Source organism: Spermophilus citellus, assembly GCF_964194105.1.
Source record: "Spermophilus citellus genome assembly, chromosome: 14".
Classification (NCBI taxonomy): domain Eukaryota; kingdom Metazoa; phylum Chordata; class Mammalia; order Rodentia; family Sciuridae; genus Spermophilus; species Spermophilus citellus.
This window is the reverse complement of record NC_138194.1, coordinates 197,487-218,327: the sequence shown is the minus strand read 5'-3', so window position 1 is coordinate 218,327 and position 20,841 is coordinate 197,487. Positions and strand designations below refer to the sequence as shown.

Below are 20,841 nucleotides of genomic sequence, written 5' to 3'. Positions count from 1 at the left end.
TGTGAGTGATATTTTTGGCCTACCTATGTTAATTTCTCATTATTGCAACAAGCCTTTGCATTTTTAAAGTCTTTCTTTATTGAACCCCAGAGTGTTTGAAAATAAAATGATTTTAAATATTTTGAAAATGTAAAGTACCAGTCCGAAGAACAAAGTATGGTGTCTGCACCTACTTATTGTTTGAGTCATCTGCCAAAGTACCAACTTGACTATAGCATGAGAAATTTTAAAAAGGCAATTTCTAATTTTTCATTTTATTTTCAACGTACTACACAATGATTCTGATTTTGTAAAACAATGTTATTAATAAGAGTTCAATGATAAGAAATTTCATTGAAGAATTCAAAGTTCCTTGGATTAGGATTAGAGACAGACAGGGATTTAGAATAGTGCTTCAAACACCGAGTAGGTGCCCAATAAGTTTTTATTGAATAATTTATATATTTCCTTTCCTAAACTCCTTCTACTCTTTTACCCCATTTCATTTCAAACTTTCTGAAGGAAGGAGCAGGAGCTTTGGCACACAGAGGAATCTTTCTTAAAAACTCCTAAGTCATCCATCTAAATAAAACTAAAATCATTTAGAATACCCAAGTGGGGAGGATGTTGAATCGTGTAGGGTAATTCCTGGCATCTTGGTCCTTTTCAAGTTTTATTATAGTTTCTCTTGTCATCTTCTTCATTTATTTAAATAAATGCAAGTAATTTACTTTGTTTTACTTGATCTCATTGTCTTTGGGGTTATAATGTTTAGCAGCGTTCTCCATTTAATAAACTTTTATTAGGAAAGAGATTGTTTCCTAAAGGCTTATTATTAAAACATTATATCTCTATTATAATCTGATATTTATCAGGAAACTAGAACAGCCTCATAGATAGAGCTAACCTAAGAGAATCAGCAGGCAAACTAGGAGAAGCATGACCCTCTTATGACCATCATAGCCTTGGGGGCAGGTTAATTACTTTTGCCTTTGCTGTGTTAATTGCAGATCCCCTGACACCTTATACTATTTCAACATCCTAGGTGCGGATTTATAAAGGTCTTTAAGACCTGACTTTCACCCACAACTGCGGCTGCTAACACACTTTTTCTTGTTTACCTGCATAACTTCTCAAGGTTGTAGCTTAAACTGTTAGTTTTTCTTGGGAGTTCTCTAGTTATCCAATGGAAAAACTGACATTTGTGCTTTTTCTTCTCCATTGATTTTTTTTTTCATTCATTTATTCAATTATTCATTTGGTCACAACTCCAAACACACATGGTGCAGCTACATCTACCATGATGCAGGCACCTCATGAGCTTGGTGTTATGACAGGTTTCTAACCATATTAGCAAAATTTGCTTAATTGTCTGATTGCGTCCTCAGATTCTTAAACTTTGTGAGGAGAGACTTGGTCAATCTTACTTACTTTGTGTCTTTAGGACATAGCATATTGTTAGCATATAATAGATAATTAATAAACTGAATTAACCAGCAAATGCACAGATGTGCTTATAGGGTTTTTTGTGTCTTTTAAATTCAAAATTAACTTTGTGTTTAATCTTAGACTTTCAGTAGTACCACCATAAGTTCAATTAGATTATTTTGCATACTGTTGTTTGTTAAGTAAAGCATTCATACTAGGCCTACATGTTAATATTTTTAAAAGAGTCTGAGTACCTCTCAAGACCCGAGGCCACAGCATTGTACAAAACACGCTAGTGTTCTTTAATAGTGCAGATAGTCTTTAACTAGAATATCTGAGCCAGACTGCATCAGTGGCAGGAAAAGAGGTTAAGAAAAGAATCAGGGATGAGGTGGCCAGCCCTAATCTCAACAAGAGACTTGATTTGAGAAAGAAGTTGGAAGCACACTTGGAATATTGTGCTACTTATTTTTAGAACCAGTACAAATTTCTGATTCTGCAATTGAACTATAGCTAATCACAGCTTCACTTTAAAATCAGAGAAACTGCTGCTATCCCTCTACTCAAGATGGCATGCTGTGCCTGATCATTTTTATGATGTTATCACTGCTCCATGGTATATTTTTGCAGTTAGGAATGGCTCTATCTAAAAAATAGAATGAGGATGAAGGAGAAGAAAGAACAAGAAGAAGAAGGAGGAGGAAAAGGAAAAGGAGAAGAAGATAAAAATGATAACATTATGCTCCCAAGCTAATCTAAAAGACAAATACAATGCATATAGTAAAGTACTATAATCAGTATTCCAATTGGAGTATTTACATTTAAAGCTAATTTTCATTAATGTTTTAAAGCTCAGATCTTTCGAACTAACCAAAGGAACATTCATATGCACTTATGTCAGTATAATTCCTAGTCTTATACTTTAAGGTCATAACTTTAGAATGTAGGGAATCCTAGAATTAAGTATCAGATGTCTAAAGTCACAAAACAGTATTGGGACCCAATACACTCTAAATGCAATTCAGCATTTGTCGAAATGTATTGTACAGAAACTTGATACACTTTACTATTACCAGGGAAATGGGAAAAAATTTCCCTAACAACAAAAGGTAACTTACAAATTATACAACAGCATAATATTATGCATCGCTAAAAATTATAATGACTAAAATGTAATGCCATGAGAAAAATGCTAATATTGTAATTGTTAAATGAACAACTGGTTTCCACTCTATAAAAAAAGAACACAAGTACACAGAGAAAACATGCATAGAAGATATGTGCCAAAATATTAGCAGTGCCTGTGCTTAGGCTTGTATACCATGAATATTTTGTTACTTTTGACCACATTTTCTAAATTTTCTACCATTTGTTAAATTTGAAAGAAAACAAGCAAGTAGCATTTACATCATACTATTTTTGGATACAAGGAAGTTCATAAACTGGCTGTCCAGCCAGAGTGTAGATTAATTTAAATCATCTTAGGTTAGGAAAACATATGTGGTCTAAGTATGGGAAGTTCATTAATCAGTATTCAGGAATGGTATGTATCATTTTCACTGACATTTATAAATTCTACGTTTCCTTCTGTGTATAATAACAAATATTTAAAACTAAAGTGTGACTATATTTTTTTCTCTTTAAAAAAAAATCAGAATTGTAATCATCTAAGATAATTGTGGATGTGCCAGGTCCCTGTAAGTCAAAGAACCCCTCCACCCCACACCACCTACACACACCTTAAATAATAATGTATTTCTTGGTTTTGAATGCTTACCATCTTCTCTAATGAAAAAAATCTTGTTTTCAAACAAATAGAGAGGTGTAAAGGTAGCATAAACAGCCATATGAGTGGACTGAATTCCTGAAGAACCTGTAAAACAAACATTGTCACAAGAAAATCCTAATAAAAATGGGTCTAAGCAGTCACATTTTCACTGTGCCTCATGTGACCTCACATGGCAAGGGGAAGGGGGGAGAGAGAGGAAGGGGGAGAGGAAGGGAGGGAGATCTACTGTCTTCCTCTTTTTATTAGACCAGTCCCCACTGAATTACGGTACCGCCTTTGTGACCTCATTGAACCCTAACTACTTCTCTAAAGAAATTATCTTCAAATAGACTCACATTGGGGGTTAGGGATTCAACACTTGAATATGGGGGATGCACATTTCCTTCTGTAACCTTCTGATCTCAGCTCTTTAAATGTATGCCCTTCTTACATGCAAATGACATTTATCCCATCCTCAAAGCACCCCCCAAAAAATATTAGCTGATTTCTACCTCAATTTCTACCTCAAACAAGTCCAAAGTCTTGTATAAATATCTAAATAGCATATGGTTAAGACTTGAGGTTTGAGTCACTGCTCCATAACTATGAGCCTGTGACACTAGACAAGGTAGATGCTTCCAAACACAATGTTGAGGCAGGCAAAGGAAAGATGATTTCATTCCAAAAGGAAGAAACAGGAAAGGAGTAAAGAGGAAGAAGAGACGGATTCCAAGTAAGTCTAAAACCTCACAAGGCAAGGTCCAGTAGATCTTAAAGCTTTAGAACAATCTTTGGCTGGATTCTCTGCCTTCTGGGCTCACTGTTACCAATAGCTCTAGGTGGTGGCCCCAACCACTCAGACCTGGGTGGAGGCCTTGCCTGGTGACTCTTTGCAATGGATCCACTCATGAGGATATTGGCAGGAGCCCACCTGCTCTTTGTAGGGGTAGCCTGACTTACTGAAACAGGAAAGGTGAGCCTACCCGCTGAGGCTGGGGTGGAAACAGTCTAGCTCCCTGAGCCTTCATGACAGTGGAAGCCCCGAGTGTCTTTGAATCATTTCAAGGGATCATTCTTCCCTTTTCTTGAAAGATAACACATATTTATTTTCAAAGCCAGACAGCTCTATTGTTCTGTTCTGTAGACTTTAGAAGTCCAACAGGCTTCTTTTATTCCATCCTGATTTCTCTATTCCCTTAGTTAAAATGGTCTTGACTCTGTGGGTACAAATTCATTTGTATTCCTGATCTTTGCTGAGATGTCTAGTCCATTGCTAATCTCCTTACAGAGTGATTGTTCACACATTCTTGGTATTGTTTCTACAACAAGATTTATCTCTCTCTCTCTGTTTTGCAATAGAGATTGAGGATTTCCCAAAACTTCAAGTTTTTTTTTTTGCTTCATAATCCTCATAATTTAACTCTCATCTCTCATATCTCACTATATGTAGTAAGGAGAAGCTAAGCTTCACCTTCAACATATTTTTGCCTAGAAATGACTTTATGTAAATATTTTTTAATATCATTAATTATACAGTGCCATACCCATTAAAATACCAATGTTGATCTTCTCAAACTAGAGAAAATAGTCCTAAAATTCATTTGGAAGAATAAAAGACCCACAATAGCCATAGCAGTTCTAAGCCAATGCTTAGAGACATCACAAGACCTAACTTGGTTACTACTACAGAGCCACAGTAACCAAAACTATATCGTATGAACATAAAAACAATTACACATAGCAATGGTAAAAAATAGCAGGCATAAAGACAAACCCACACAGATGAAGTCTTCTGATTCTTGACAAAGGTGCCAAAAATATACATTGGAGAAAAGACAGCCTTTTAACAAATGGTTCTGGGAAAACTGATTATCTGTATGTAGAAGAATGAAGCTAGAGTTGCACAAAAGTCAACACAAAATGGATTGAAGGGCTAAAAATTAGACCAGAAACTATGAAATTCTCAGAAGAAAACATAGGGTCAACACTCCAACATTTAGGTGCAGGCAATGACTTTCTCAATAGGATTCTAAAGTTCAGACATAATGCCAAGTGTTAATAAATGGGTTAGCATCAAATTAAAAAGCTTCTAAAGAGCAATGGAAACCATTAAGTTTGTGAAGAGAAAGACCTACAAAACGGGAGAAAACCGTTGCCAGATACTCTTCTGATGGAGGATTAATATCCAGAATATATAAAAAACCTAAAAACTTAATATCAAAATGACCCCCAAATAACCCAATTGATAATGGGCAAATTAACTAAACTGACACTTTTCAAAAGAAGTAATTCAAATAGCCAACAAATATGTTTTTAAAAATGCTCAATATGGTTAGCAATGACAGAAATGCGAATCAAAGCTGCACTTAGATTTCTTCTCTCTCCAGTTTAAATGGCAGCCTTCAAGAATAGAAGTAATATTAAATGCTGCAGAGGATGTGGAGAAAAAGGAACACTTTTACACTGTTGGCAGGATTATAAATTAATAAAACTAACATGAAAAAGAAAAAAAAAGTATGGGGTTTTCTTAAGGAGTAGGAATGGAGCTATCATATGATGTAGTTAGACCATGCCTCAGTATTTATCCTAAAAATTAAAAAGTCAGCATAGTAGAGTGATATATGCATATTCATATTTATTACAGCACAATTCACAATAGCCAAACTATGGAACCAGTGTAGGTTTCTGACAATGGATGAATAGATATAAAAAATTAGTATACATATACAATGGAGTTTTATTTAGCCATGAAGAATGAAATTATGTCATTTGAAGAAAAATGAATGGAACTGAGGACATTATGATCAGTTAAATAAGCCAAATTCAGAAAAGTCAAGGGTCATATTTTTGTCTCATACGTGGAATCTAAAGAGGAAAAGGGAAAAGAAAATTGGGGCGAGAATGGAGAAATCTCATGAAAACCAAAAGGAAATCAGTAGCACAGAGGAAAGGGACCAGGGACTAGGGGGAAGGAGGAGGGAATGGCAAGGGGAAATACTGGGGAATGGCATTAGCCAAATTAGATTGTGTACTTGTACGAATATATAACAACTTATTACATATATGTCTCTATATACAACTATAATGCACCAATGAAAGATATTGGGGGGAAGGGCCCTCTAAGACAATCTTGGCTGTTTCTAGAAGGCACTCAAAAGTCTTCCAGCCACTACCTATCACAGTTACAAGGCCACCTCCATATTTGTAGGTGTTTGTTACAGCAGCACCCTACTTCATGGTACGAGTATCTGTATTAGTCAGGTGTATCCAGAGAAACAGAACTGATATGAAATATATAAAAGGAGATTTATTATAAGGAATTGGTTCACATGATCATGGGGGCTGACAAGTTCTAACTATAGTTCCTTTCTGAAGGTCAACAGACTCAAGTCCCAGGAATAGTCAGAGTTTCACTTTGAGTCCGAAGGCGATCAGGCAGCAGGAATTTTCTCTTATTGGGGGACAGCCAGACTTTTTCTCAGGCATTTAACTGATTGAATGAGGTCCACTTGCACTAGATCAAGCAGTCTATGTTACCCAGCCTACTCTTTTAAATATTAATGGCTTACAATCAAATATCTGGGCATTATATGGTCCAGTGAAGTTGACACATAAAATCAACCATCAAATTAATTCTCTTCTAAATTCTGATTTTAAAATCTTTTAAGTATAAAAGTTTTTCAGGGGCTGGGGTTGTGGCTCAGAGGTAGAGCAGCTTCCTGGTGTGTGTGAGGCACTGGGTTCCATCCTCAGCACCACATAAAGTAAAATAAAGACATTGTGTCCACTTATAACTAAAAAATAAATATTAAAAAAAATTAGTTCAAATTACATTCCATATTTGCTTATTATACAATGGAAGTTTTTATGTCTTTCCTAAAGTTTCTTAAAGCTAAATATTTAATATTAAGAAATCAAATATCAAGAGCTTTGTAATGTTGTGAACAACCAATAAAAAAAGAAAAAAAGAATATTAAAAAAAAGAAATCAAATAATTTGCCATAAACCTATAATGTCATTCAAGCTCTAGATTCTATATGATATTCAAATAAAGTTTGACTATGATGCAAGTATTTTGAGAGAACATTTTCCATTTATTTTATAGTGTTGCATCATAAAATCTACAGAAACTTGGGAATTCTAAATTAGGTCATAGAACAATAATTACTAGAAATATGAGGTAAAGGACATGGTCTTAACATATAGCTATTAATAATGTTGATGACAGAAAGAATGTGCTTTAAATTCTATGACAATAATTTTTATGGGATTGCAATATTTAATGTGAAAATATTAAAAACATCAGGGTTTATTCAGGGGTCAACTTCTAAATATTTGATAAGCATGTATCATCACACAGCCCATCAAATTGCAGCTGCTTATAAATACTGGTATCACAGTTTTGGTGTTATCATCTTATCACTAACCTGTGAATTCTGGGTATTAACATAATAAAAATAGGATATTTTGAGCTAAAATATTTACATCTTATAAAAGGGATTCAGGGTTCCAGAAACTCCCCCAAATAGGTAAAACATTGCACATTTGTGTGCATACTAAGTGCCTTAGTCTATTTTGTGCTGCTATAGCAGAATACCTCAAACTGAGTAATTTATAAAGAACCAAATTTATTTCCTCACAGTTAGTGGCTGGGAAGTCTAATATTGAGGAACTGGCATCTGGTGACAGTTTTTTTGCTGTAATATCCCATGGCAAAAGCCAAAGGGCAAAGAGAGGGTTAGAGAGAAAAGAGGGCCAAACTCTTTTAGAGTAAGCCCACTACTGTGATAACCAGTTCACTTGTGCAATAATGCCATTAATCCCTCTGCTCCACCCTCATGACCTAAATCACTTCTCATTAAGCCTCACCTCCCCAAAATTTTGCATAGTGACCAAGTTTTCAAGTCATGATTGTTGTGGGGCACATTCAATCAATAGCACTAAGTATTTGGGAAAAGAGAGAAGGTTCATGATTTTCATAAGATTCTCAAAGAGTCTGTTAACATAAAAGATAAGAGATATTTGAAAAGAGTCTCAGAGAATTCATATTCGGTCCATTATATCTCTGTAAATATTCTGATTTCCATAATACTACTTCCTCATATCATTACATATGAAAAAAATGCTTTCAGAATATCTTAGAGGGAAATATTTGGATTCAGGAGCTTTGTATCTTTTAAAGAACAATTCATTACATAAACCATAGAATGTTCTTATTTATCTTCCCAGATGTTAAATTTGTTCATTTTCATGGAATAAAAACAAATGCATACAATCAAGTTGAATAATTGGTGAATAAATTTAAGGGAGAAAAAAGACCCACTTAAGGAGATGACATTTAAAATCCTAACCTCTAAAACTGCCTTAAAATATTTGTATAGTCTTTAGAAGTTGTGCAGTTTCCAAAACTGCCTTGCTAATTACATGTATTTTATTGCTTAGGAGGATTTCATTGGTATAATTTAGATGTTGCAATTTAGTGTACCTCTTCTTATTCCCTATATTTCAAAAGACTATGCTATAAAATAAATAATATTGCTTAAGTAGCACTTTTATCATTGATTTCATTTTATGTTAGATATTCACTGCCTTAATAATTAACAGTTTCAGCCTGAATCAATGATTCACAGTGAGATGAACTCCAAATTACTACATAACTACTGCAAATTCATAAGGGATATTTGTCTAAGATTATAAATCATTTTCCAGTGTGATATTAACTCAATTTCTTATAGTGGCTAACTTTTATTGAATGCTTACTCCATGATAAGCTCTGATCTAAGCATTTCACACAGACATGACTAAACCCCAGACAGATTCCAAGCAGCAATTCACGTCTCCCTGCTTTTCCTAGTCTTCCGCCATCTTTAACAGTGTACCCTTAACCACACCAGGTTAGAAAAGGGGGACTTCACACAGGAGCATTTATTTCAGGGGTCAACTGGCAATGGTGCACATTGCTTTTGTTCCTGTTCCATGGGCTAGAACACAGGCACAGTCCATATTTTACTTCAACAGAGGCTGGAAAAATATGTTCTCAGAAGGAAGAAGAAATTATGAACATCCAGCAAAATCTCTCTCATGGTCAGAAAACAGTCAACCTTACTCTTCCAACAAGACATATTCCAATCTTACTGATTTGTATTTTTTTTAAACAAAATTACAGTTACCATGTTACTGAGCTATTTTGTATTACTAAACAAATTCTAAGTTTTCTTGTAATTAGATAACTTCAAAATTCAAATCTCTAATATTCCTGGATACTACTTCTGTCTCAGCTATGAGAAGGGTCTAATTTGTTCATTTTTTTCTAGAGCTTCGGTATTTTAAATTAATGTTACAATTTGAATTCAAGATTTTGTTAAGTTACATTTTAAATTTAGTTGTTTAGAGAATAAGGGTTCAACAAATTTTAAAGCTGCTAATATCCACAGATATGCAGAGCTCTAGGTCTTTTTCCTTCTGCTGGTATAGAAATTTAGAATCCACATTGCTGAAGTTGTTAGAACCATAAGAAATAAGGAGGCTGGGTCTTCCAAACACCATTTAGAAAAGAGCTTTCTGCCAATCATTAACACAGGTCTTTGATTTTATGTAATTTTTATATATGTAAAGATTACATATATATATATATATATATATATATATATATATATATACACACATACACACACACATACACACACATACACACACATACACACACACAAACACATGTATACTGTTTGAACCATTTTTTAACCTTAATGAATACATTTACTTTCAAAACAACAAAATAAAAAACTCTTAAATGCCACATAGTTATTAGGGTATGTATTAGATATATAAATGGTTATTAGGGTATGTATTAGATATATAAATGTAAATATATACATATATGTATAAACATGAATAGATATCTACATGATTTTTGACACCTTAAAATTATATATTATTTGTAACATTTTAAAACTTTGAGTGACATATTATTTTAATAACATCTGTGATAAATGCACTACTTTCATAAAATTAACAGGAGTACTTCATGTTAAACTTTCCATGATTTCTCAGTTACCTATGACATTTTATTTATGTCAAGTTGAATATAAATAATGTAAATGTCATGTTATTTTTTTCATAGAGTTTGAATTGTAGGTCAATTACTTTTGAATGCTCAGGGTCCCTGTATAATCTGGTATAAGTAAAACCAAAACAGCTGTTTTAAGGAAATGAATTTTAACAATACCGTCTCCCAAACCACTTACATTTAACTGTATGGGAGAAGGAAGTTCATATGGCCACTGTCTTTTATTTATGGTAGATAGAGTCCTGTAGAATTCATTTTAACATGGTATCTTGGACATGTTTAGGAATTAACAAAGACTTCAGCAATAAGTATACTAAAATGTATTTCTACCTACATGTACCAAGCACTTTACTTGGACTTTAATACTTAATTCTCAGAGGAGCCCTCACAGATATCATGCTCACTTTAAGAAATCAGAAGATTCTGATTTTAAGGAGCCTCCATCAATTTCCTGGTGCTTACTCTTTCCATAAAGGATTTGACTCAGGCAGTGGCTCCAATCGGAACTACATTCTGTATATTGACATTGACCTTAACTGTGTTCCAGTGGAAAAAAGGCACCATTACCCTCACTTTCACAAAGAAAGAAACTCGTTCAGCCATTTTAATAAAGATGAACTGTGATAATGTGATGTTTCCCACTTTCAGAAAATATTACTTAAGGCATCAATACAAGAAAATAAATTTTAATGAAAAATTAAAGATGCAGTAACTAGCGACTATTTTCTTTACCACATCACTGGATTCATTTCAGTAAACATCAGAGGCCAGAACTATTAAAATTTTCACATACAAATCATTATAATATATTAAGGAAGAATACAAAATGAAAATAAACCAGATAAAGCACAGTGCTGGAGGCAGAAAGACATATTTTCAACCACGTAATGAAGGATGAGTTGAAAATTGTAATCAACACTCTGGGAGCACTAAGATAGATGACTCCTTGTTGGGACTACAGAGTCTCAAAAGAGATATTGAAATCTCCTCTTGAACAATCTGAAGTGTAATTTTTTTATAGTATATGATACCATTAGAGGCTGTTGTACTAGATTGTTTTAGGTGGTACAGAGGATAAAGGTCCCCTGACCCAGGACTTTTGGAACCATCAGTCTATGAAAGTTGGAAGGATATTAACTAAAACGAGGAAGATACAGTATGATTTTTATGTATTAGATAGAATCCTGAGCATTTTCACTAAGAAAACATGATCTTTATACAATGAGACTGTATAGATCTGCTACATTTGTCCAGTCACAATGTGATACACAAAAAAAGTACGGTTGTCAGTAAACAGGCCACCACTATAGAGACCATGCTTCATTAGTTATTTTCTGAAACTGTCAAAGAGCTGGAGGTACATACACTGTGAGCAAAGAGTTACACACACACATTTCCTTTAATTTGGATGTTACTAAACGAGGAGCTACAAATTTACTTGGATCTGGATGATAAATTTAGACTCGTAATCATGTTTCAGAAAAATGCCCACATGGGGCTGCTTCTCCTTGGACTGCCATGCGGGAAGAACTTGGCTTGCTTCTGTCTTCTATAGAGGACCTGGCCGCGATGTGCACAGCCATTCTTTACATAGAGGGCCCAACACTTATGGGAAAAGCCCAACAATCTTTCTTAGATATTTCAAAACAGAAAATACATCTCTGTGCTTCCACATTTTCCAGCATTTTAGGGAACGACTAAAATAAAGAGCATTCTGAGACAGAGAGCTTACAATCAGAGAGGGACTGCATGGAGTGCTGTACATCTGATGAGGGTCTTGAGCCATGAATTGAAAATTTGAATTTTTCCTTTTCCTTTTCCTTTTCCTTTTCTCCATCTTTACTTTTTTTTCTTCCCAAGATCTTTCATATCTGTTTTCTCTAACATAGCAAAAAAATCATAAATCTTTTAACTAGTAACTCTCAAGCTACATTTATTAGTCATTGTATGAAAAAAAAGACCAGAACAATTATATTTTGAAATGTAAAACTATAGCTACAACTTCCCCCAAACATAATCTCCTTTAATTAGAAAGATCACAATAAAGCCAGAGAAAGTTTTGAAAATCCACAAGTACTTTGAAAGACATACAACATTGCTTATTGTTATACATAATAACTAAATTATTATACATAATTTTGCATTTCATGGAGATCATTATTGGAATATATTTTATTTATATAAAATTAGAGTGCCATCTTAATTTTCTCAATTAAAAAATGAAAACAACAAACAACAAAGCATGGGCTGAGGATTGAGTCCTGACTATGGGGCCCTCTAAATCTTATCTGGGGCCTTCATCTCAAGGAAATAAGGAAACAAAATATATCTTTTTGTGGAACTGGAACTCAACCAACACCCACAAACCAACCTCTTTTTGCCAGCATGGCATGTGTAATAAAACTCATGAGCCCAGAACTATCCCCTCTGTTTGAATTCTTATGCATAAACACATTTCTATGAAATATGTCCTCCTTTAATATAAAACCAAATTTCCTCCAAGATTTTTTTACTCGTAATCCCTTCCAATTCTAAATCAGAATTTTTAGATTTTGGTCATTTCATTCTCTGTATAAGCTTCTAAATTTATAATCACCATTGGTCACAGGATTTATTTTCTTAAAACTTTGCATAAATTAAAAACAATAGGTATTAAAAACTTTATACAGTTCCTTAGCATCCAAAGTATACCTGTTTCATTTCTTAGCTTTAACAGATTTAACACCTATGTTTGACATAAAATTGAGGAAAACCATAACTTCAAAGGGAGGAAGAAATATTTAACTAGGAAACTTCCATGCAAAAATGTTATTAAACTTTCATTTTGTGGATTTTGTATAAATGTTAACTTGATTCAATGCATCAAATTTGGTGTAGCGGTTTGTGATTTCATTTATAATCTTAAAATTGAACTTTAACAGTCTTCAGACACCTATGCTGAATTTATTATTTAAAAATAATCTACTATCTAATGAAAATAATAGAAAAAAAACCAAGCTGTTTAATTTAGAAATTTGGATAATATGTAACAGTATTTACCAAAATGTGTTTTTGGCAAATATCCTAGGTAGTTGTTATTTCTCTTCCATTTAAGTCCAACCATCAGGCAAAATCCTATTCTAAATAACTTGCTAGTTGAGTCCTAATTCTACAATCCTCTCCACATTAACTCAAATCTCCAGGACTCCAACATTTTCCATATCCACCTTACTCTCAGCTCAGAGCTAAGCTTTCTATTAATAGAGAAAGTAGAAGTCTTTTGTCAGAAATTCTCAACTTCTCCCAATTAAATAAACCTGTTCACCCATCCACATCTGTATCAAACACCCCTGTCCCTACATGACCTGTGTCCATCCAGCTATTAGAATGGAAGAGCCATTAGACTTCCTGGGCTGGGACAAACCCTCCTGCTGGACTGTGGATCCTTCTCCTCCCACATTCTCAGGAAAAGTATGTTGTTGAAGTCATCTCCCTGGATCCTCCCAATCATCACCTAAAACCACTGCCGTTCTCCCTGATGAGGTGAGCAAATATATATTCTGTCTGGGTCCCACATTATTCCCTGTCAGTTCCACTTTGTGACTTTCCCGTTCTTCAAGAACTTCTAAAGATTATGTTATTTCCCATTTACTTCGTAAGTGCCTCCACTACGTACTTCATTCCCATCAGTCCCCAGTGTCTGATGACATTCCCATTAAGACATCGAATGGAAAAAATTAAGTTCTCATTATTGTTCATCTCTCAACAATACCTGACAATCTCTTTGATTCTTGAAACATTATTATCCCCTCTGATTTCAATGCCCACATGCTCTGTTTGGGCTTTCCCTGCTTCTCTGACACTCCTTAGTCTCATTCATCAGCCCATCATTTTGTACTGAGCTCTCAGATGTGTAGGTGTTTCAAGTCTCAGCCTTCCTAGTCTTCTCACACTATACTTTCTCCTTGTGAAATATCTTCTATGGTTTTAGTGTGCACTTGTCAGTGACTCCCAAATGCACATTACCAGTCTTGAAACCAGTATAAGAAATTCTCTTGTCTCAAAGGCATTTCAAATTCAATATATTCAAAACCATTTTGTGCTCTCTCCTAATAGGTGCTACATCTATCCTGGTTTGCAATTCAAAATCTTCCCAATTATCTTTGCTAAGGTCTGCCATTTTTTAATTCTTAAATATCACTTGAACCAACCACCTCACCTGCATCTGCACTGCCAATACCTTCTTCCCCATTCTTATAAGATGATGTGACAGTCACCAAGTTGGTTCTTACACATTGGCCCACACCCCTGATACCCTGTTCCACCTCCAGACTATTTTTCTCAGGCATCAGAGTGATCCTTTGAAAGAGCAATCAGATTGTGATTCTATTCTAAACTCACCATTGGCAGTCAGTAACTCTGATGACAAAAAGATCAATAACCTTGGCACGGCCTATACGATTTGATCCAATTATTTTTCTTGAGCCACATTATCTCTTCACTTCCTCTCCTACTAAACACATTTTCTACCCACTCCTTCAACACACGGTCATCCCTCCTACTGCCTGATAATCGTTATACTCATTATTTACTCTGCCTGGTTCTCTTTCCTCTACAATCCTCATCTTCCTCTAGGTAATTCCTCAAAATTCCTAGAGAATTCTTCCCTGATGGCCTAGAACAGGTACCCCAATGAATTGCCAAAATCCTATACTTCCTTTCAAGGCTCATATTTTAGTATGTGGTTATATACTATTTTTGACATCATTAATGTTAGTCTCTTTCACTTGACTGTAAGTTCTAGAAGGCAGATTTCACATCTGATTTGTTTACCAAGATACCATTAATTCTTGGGAAACAACTGGTATTCTAATTAGCAAGCGGTATATTTGAATGAATTAGTGAATGGATGGATAAATGATAATTTGTGAGTCTACATGAGTAACGCTTCTAGAAGCAAATCAGTTTGGAATATACTGGATAAAACTAATTTAGCCAGGCTTCTTTTCATAATGAATACATGTTAGATCATTTCAAGAGGGGTCTATAGGGACAGATATCACATACACAGGTAATTTTGTTGTATTTTTGAGGAAAATCTAAAGTAATAATTTCTGTGCAGTATACTAGAGGAAATGCTGGTGGACAAGATCTTAATAAAGAATAATTATAATAAAAGTCAATATTTTATAAATAAACATTTGAAAGATCATTGTAAATAATACCAAGATATATAAATAAGTTGACTATTTTGTAGTATATTTGATTCTACTTCATTATACAAGCATTATTGTTCACATTTATATCCATATAAAATGTTTTAAAAGACACAAAATAAATAATTATCCAACATATTTTTCATCTTGACAAGAGAAATGATCCTGTACTTCATAAAATTAATCAAAATTACTTTTCTTCAGATTTGAACTTCCACTTTAAAATAAATATTGAAAAAATCATCCATGCTTATTTCACCTTCCCTGGAACAAAACAGGATAATTTTTCTCCTTTACTGTTTGGGTCCATTGCTCTGTGCACAAAAACATATAAGAAAAATGTGTTTGATAAAAATTTAGAATTTTGTGTCTCTTTCTATAGTAATATTTTATCTCCTTATATGATAACACAGAATTAATTTAATATCATTGAAGTAGAGAATCACCTTTAATTTTTAAAGAAAGCAAAATATGGAACAAAAACTTATGCATGGTAAACACTGCTGTAAATTCTGAAGTCCTAAGAGAAACATGTTCATTACATGGCAGTTTTTACAACATTAAAGGATGATTATGACACTAAAGGAGCTTTAGGTTCACAATATTGCAAGGGATTTACATGCAGTGTCCATGTTGAATGAAACTTTGATGTACAATGTCTTACCCTTTGTAACCTTGTCACCTTTCTCAGGAGGTTTGAGAGCCGTCAAGGAACCATCAGTTTTGAATTCCTTCGAGTCTTTCACTTCCTTCCCATCTTTGACTTCTTTGCTATCCTTTGTCTCTTTCCCTTGTTCTTTTAGTTTGTTTTCTATCTCTGTTATTTTGCTTTCAGAGTTGAGCTCATCTGGCAGCTTAAACTCGGGCAATATTTCTTTCAAGAGATCCCAAACTTTGTCCGTATATCCAGGGCTTAGAGAAAAAACATCAATAATAATTTTCAAGACACCTTTACACTTCATATCAATACATTATTGACAATTTGCTAAGAGTAATTTTAATCATTACATGAATTTTTAGTTCAAAAACCCCCACCATCATACATTCATTCATGCAACATCCTTTTACTGAGTACCTACTGTGTGCTGGGATTTGCTGACACTAAGAGACCAAAAACAGTTTTACTCATCTCAAGGATTACTCAGTCCAGCAAGGGAAACAGGTATGTTGAAACCATGATGGGGAAAAATATGTACATTTATGTGAGTAGCAGGTGGTCTACCATGCAAAAGGGAGACCTAATAGACATCTGTCTAAAAAGGAATAAAAAATAAGAAACAAGTGTGTCCTGCTACCACCTTCTACTAAGTACTCAGAACTAAAAACTGAGAATGACCAGGTCTTTCTCCTTAAAATCCTGATCAAATAAAATCCAGTGTCACTTTGATCCTATCTTCTCTCCCTGCAGTAAATCATGTTTTCTCCATTTTCATCACTGCTTCCTCAGCAGAAGGCCTTAGAAAATCCCAAGTCAGTCTCCTTGCTCCAGTCCTGCCATTTGTTGTATGGCTCTGAGCCATCTTCCAAAATCACAAATATGATAAGGTCATCCTCTCATCTAAATTCCTCAATGATATGCTTTCCCTGTGAGGATACTGTGAAAATTTCTTAACAAGCCATAAAAGGCTGTGTCTATGTGGCTCCTGCTTATCTCCACCCCAGACCCACTCATCTTCTAGAATTCAGCAGCATATAATTCAGCCACGCAGAATCAAGTGCTGCTCTAAGATTACTCTATTCTCTCTCCCACTCCATTGCTGTTCTTCCTTCTCTGAGTTGGTTTTCCTACCTCAAACAGCTTCATTAATTTCAATGCCTTTGATGGTAGCTTAAGTCTTATGTTTGGGGGAATTACACTACTTGTTTTTGATCTAAATTCCAAAGACCCTTTTACACACATCTAGTGTAGCCTATAAAAATACTTTTCAAGTTACTCATTTATCACACACTTACTCTATGCAGTTACTCTGTGGCATTGTTCTAGCCACATTAGGCATAAAATTTAGTAAGATAAAAAAGAATCATTATTCCCTACTCTCATGGACCTTAACATCCAGTGAATGGACACAGGGGAGAGAGAGAGAGAGAGAGAGAGAGAGAGATAGAGAGAGAGAGAGAGAGAGAGAATTGCATGGAGTACAACTTCCATTATGAAAATGAACCAAAAGCAGATGGGATAGGGCATAAGTTGCTAAAGGAATAATTTAGGTTGGATGGTCAAGAAGGCTTTGTCTGAGGAGTTGATATTTATGGTAATTGAGACCCAAATTCTATAACATATTCAGCAAAGCAGATATCTGATGGACAAGAATTCCAGACAAAACAAAACAGAAAGAAAACAACATAAACAACAGTGGCAGGAACCACAACTCAAGAAAAGACCCCAAGGAGCCATGAGTTTGTAGCCAATGAACGGTTGCTAGGATGGAGATAAGGTCAGGGAAGAGACAAGAGACTGTGTATGAGTCAGCATAGTGTGAAAACCAGGGTGAAGATTTGGAAACTTCGTTCAAGTATCATAGCTAACCACTGAAAGGTTTAAAAGAAGGTGAGGGATATGATCTGACCATATGTGTGTGTATACACAGGCTATATATAGAGAGGGGGGAAATGTTTGTTTATTATGCTTTTTTTAACTACTCTAGTTACCATGTAGAAAATTCACTAGAGGAGGTTAAAATAGACCCAGAGAGGCCAGCTCACCCTGTAGCTGTGGTGGTGAGCTGAACTGGGAGGGTAATAGTAAGACATAGAAAAACAAATAGATTCAGCCCAAGTAGAGAATCTACAGTGGGCAGAGCTCAGTGAAAGACTGCAAGTGAAAGGTGAGGAGATGAGTGATCAAGGAAAATTTCTAGAATTTTCTTTAGGTTGAGAACTAAGTGGATGATGGTGCAATGACCTCAGAAGAGGGATGGTAGGAAAGGTACAGGTTTGGGAGACTGAGAACCTAGAGTTCCTTTCTGGATATTTTGAGTTTGAGATACACTTTTGACACCAATGTAAGCTATGTCATTTGGAAAGCTGTGTACCAGTAACGTCTACAGTTAAGAAAATACCAGGCCTGGATATAAAAACTTGAGAGTTATAAGCAAACTGTACATTAAAGTCATGGGACAGTATCTCTGTTACAAACCATCATTTAGTGGTTGAGGAACTATTCAGGAAGGCTGGGAAAGACCAGCAAATAAGATAGGAGGAGAACACAGGGTTATTACGAAGCCAAGAAAATCAAGTGTTGCAAAAGAAGTTGTTCAAGGGAGTCAAATAAAGAGATGGTAAGCAAATGGGGGAGTGGAAAATATGACCACCAGATTAAACAGTGTTGAAGTCTTTGTTGACTTTACGAAAAGCCATTTCATTGGTATGACAGAAAGGAAGGAAAGTTCGATGAGAAGACAGTGGGAGGTAGGAGGATAGTGGTGTATATTGACCCTAACCCTACCCTAACCACTCATTCATTTGACATTCTCTAAGAATAATCAGTGAGATAAACTCTGATTTGAAAAGAATAGGGTTCTCTGTGTGTCTCAGACTAGTTTGAGTATCTGAACTTCCCCCTAATCCTCTTGGATTCCCCATATATTGCAGCCTTCAGTATATTTTATCTGTGCATTTAACCCCACTACAGCTCAGCAACATTGATTTTGCAATTTTATTGAGTGTTAAGAGGTTGTAATTTTACATGGTCACACAATTAGCAAATGAGAAAGTCAGGATTCAAAAAGATCTTTGTGAATCCCAAACACATGTTGTCATTTTTTTTCTATCTACAATACAAAAAATGTTATTCTATGAAGATGATATGTTCAAATGTCACCATGGAATGACACATAAAACTTCTTGGACAATTTGACTTAAAGATGAGGTGGCAGAGTGCTGTATTCACAGATGGACCACCCATCAGATAGGCAAATGAGTAATCCCTCTATTTGAAATTGTCTGATTTCTAACATTTACTCTGATGTGTATTTAATTCTGTGCTTCAGTCAGTACATGGAGAATTAGAATCAATTCCATTTTTTTATTTTCAAAGATAAAACTTTACTATCTGTAAGGAAAAAAATAGGGAAAAGGTCAAAATTCACAAATAGAGCAGTGCCTGCCCTTGGTGGTCCACATGGGAGAATAAGAGGAAGGAGTTTTCTGATGGAGTTGCTAAAACACACTTTCTCCCTTACTGATTTTCCTATGGAAAATAATGTAGTCAATAAAAATTTGAAGTCTTGACACCCTACTTTTCCTTCACTTGCAGGAAACCATGAATAGGACTGCTTAATATTCAAATTCTTCTTATTAACAAAGACATCCTACTCCTGAACATGCTGTGGGCCTTTGCTCCTATTGTTTTCCAGTTTTTTTTTCATTCTCTTGCCTTCCTTTCTCTAACCTGCCACAGAAAATGCTAGAGGCTCCAGTCAAGTCAGAACCTTGTCCATAAAGCCTTTCCTGACCCATCCCCTGCCTCTTGGTTTCTGTTCCCATGTTTCAATTTAAACATTTTTGGACAATTTTTTTAATACACTGTTTCATAACATCTTTTTCTATATGTGTGTGTGTATATGTGTGTGTGTGTGTGTATATATATATATATATATATATATAAACACACACATATATATATATATATATATATATAAACTTTTTAAGGTTACGGTATAATTGTAAGGTAGAATTAATGTTCTGGGTGAATCTCACTTATTCTTCACTTGCTCTTAATCTCATTTATTCAACATGTTTCCAAAGGTTGATTATTAACTACCAAGCATCTTTCTAGATAATGTTAGAGTCTATAAACAAGTCAGGATAGCGCCTGGAATTTTGCCAGGGGGAGTGGTTTGTGAAGTAATGCCAGCGAGCCATTAAGTGTGGAGATTCCTTATTGGTTGACTGATGTATCTAGTTTATGCTAATTAAGATAAGCTGTGTGGAATGGATAACTACCTCTGTTGTCCTACAATAAAGGGCTCCCATTCCTGCTGTATCAATGTGCACAAGTTCTTCGTCACCCCCCCCCCGCCACCCCCCTCCCCCGCAACACCCCCCACCCCGTTAGTTTGCTGCAGCTGGACTACAGCAAGATAATATTAAACAATATATAGAAAGTCATTAGAGATGGCAAAGGCATTTTGAATAATTATGTCTCTACCATAATCTAACTACTTTTTTTCTGAGTAGATGCCTTTTCTTTCACCTACTCAATCTCAGTACACCATCCAGAGTACATCATATTATCTCCCATTTTACAGATGAGAAAACTGGGCTCTGAGAATTTATATTACTTGCAAGATTCTCATAGCTTGAAAGTGGAAGTATAAGAAGTTAACTCTCACTATACTGTTCTAACACCAAAGCTCATGTTTTTTTTCCCTTTATGTCACTTTCATAGACATTTTGTCAACAAT

The 20,841-nt window shown here is 34.9% G+C and overlaps 1 protein-coding gene across 1 annotated transcript in view; it reads right to left on the bottom strand.

Moving 5' to 3' along the window:
* The window catches only part of LOC308633190 (androglobin-like), a gene marked incomplete at both ends in the record, with an annotated part of 78,981 nt that overhangs the window by 26,009 nt on the left and 32,131 nt on the right, over positions 1–20,841 (bottom strand). Inside the window, 5 exon segments of the mRNA XM_081265733.1 lie at positions 3,185–3,202; positions 3,204–3,280; positions 11,974–12,091; positions 12,093–12,121; positions 16,101–16,348. Coding sequence (XP_081121859.1) covers positions 3,185–3,202; positions 3,204–3,280; positions 11,974–12,091; positions 12,093–12,121; positions 16,101–16,348 — 490 coding nt within the window.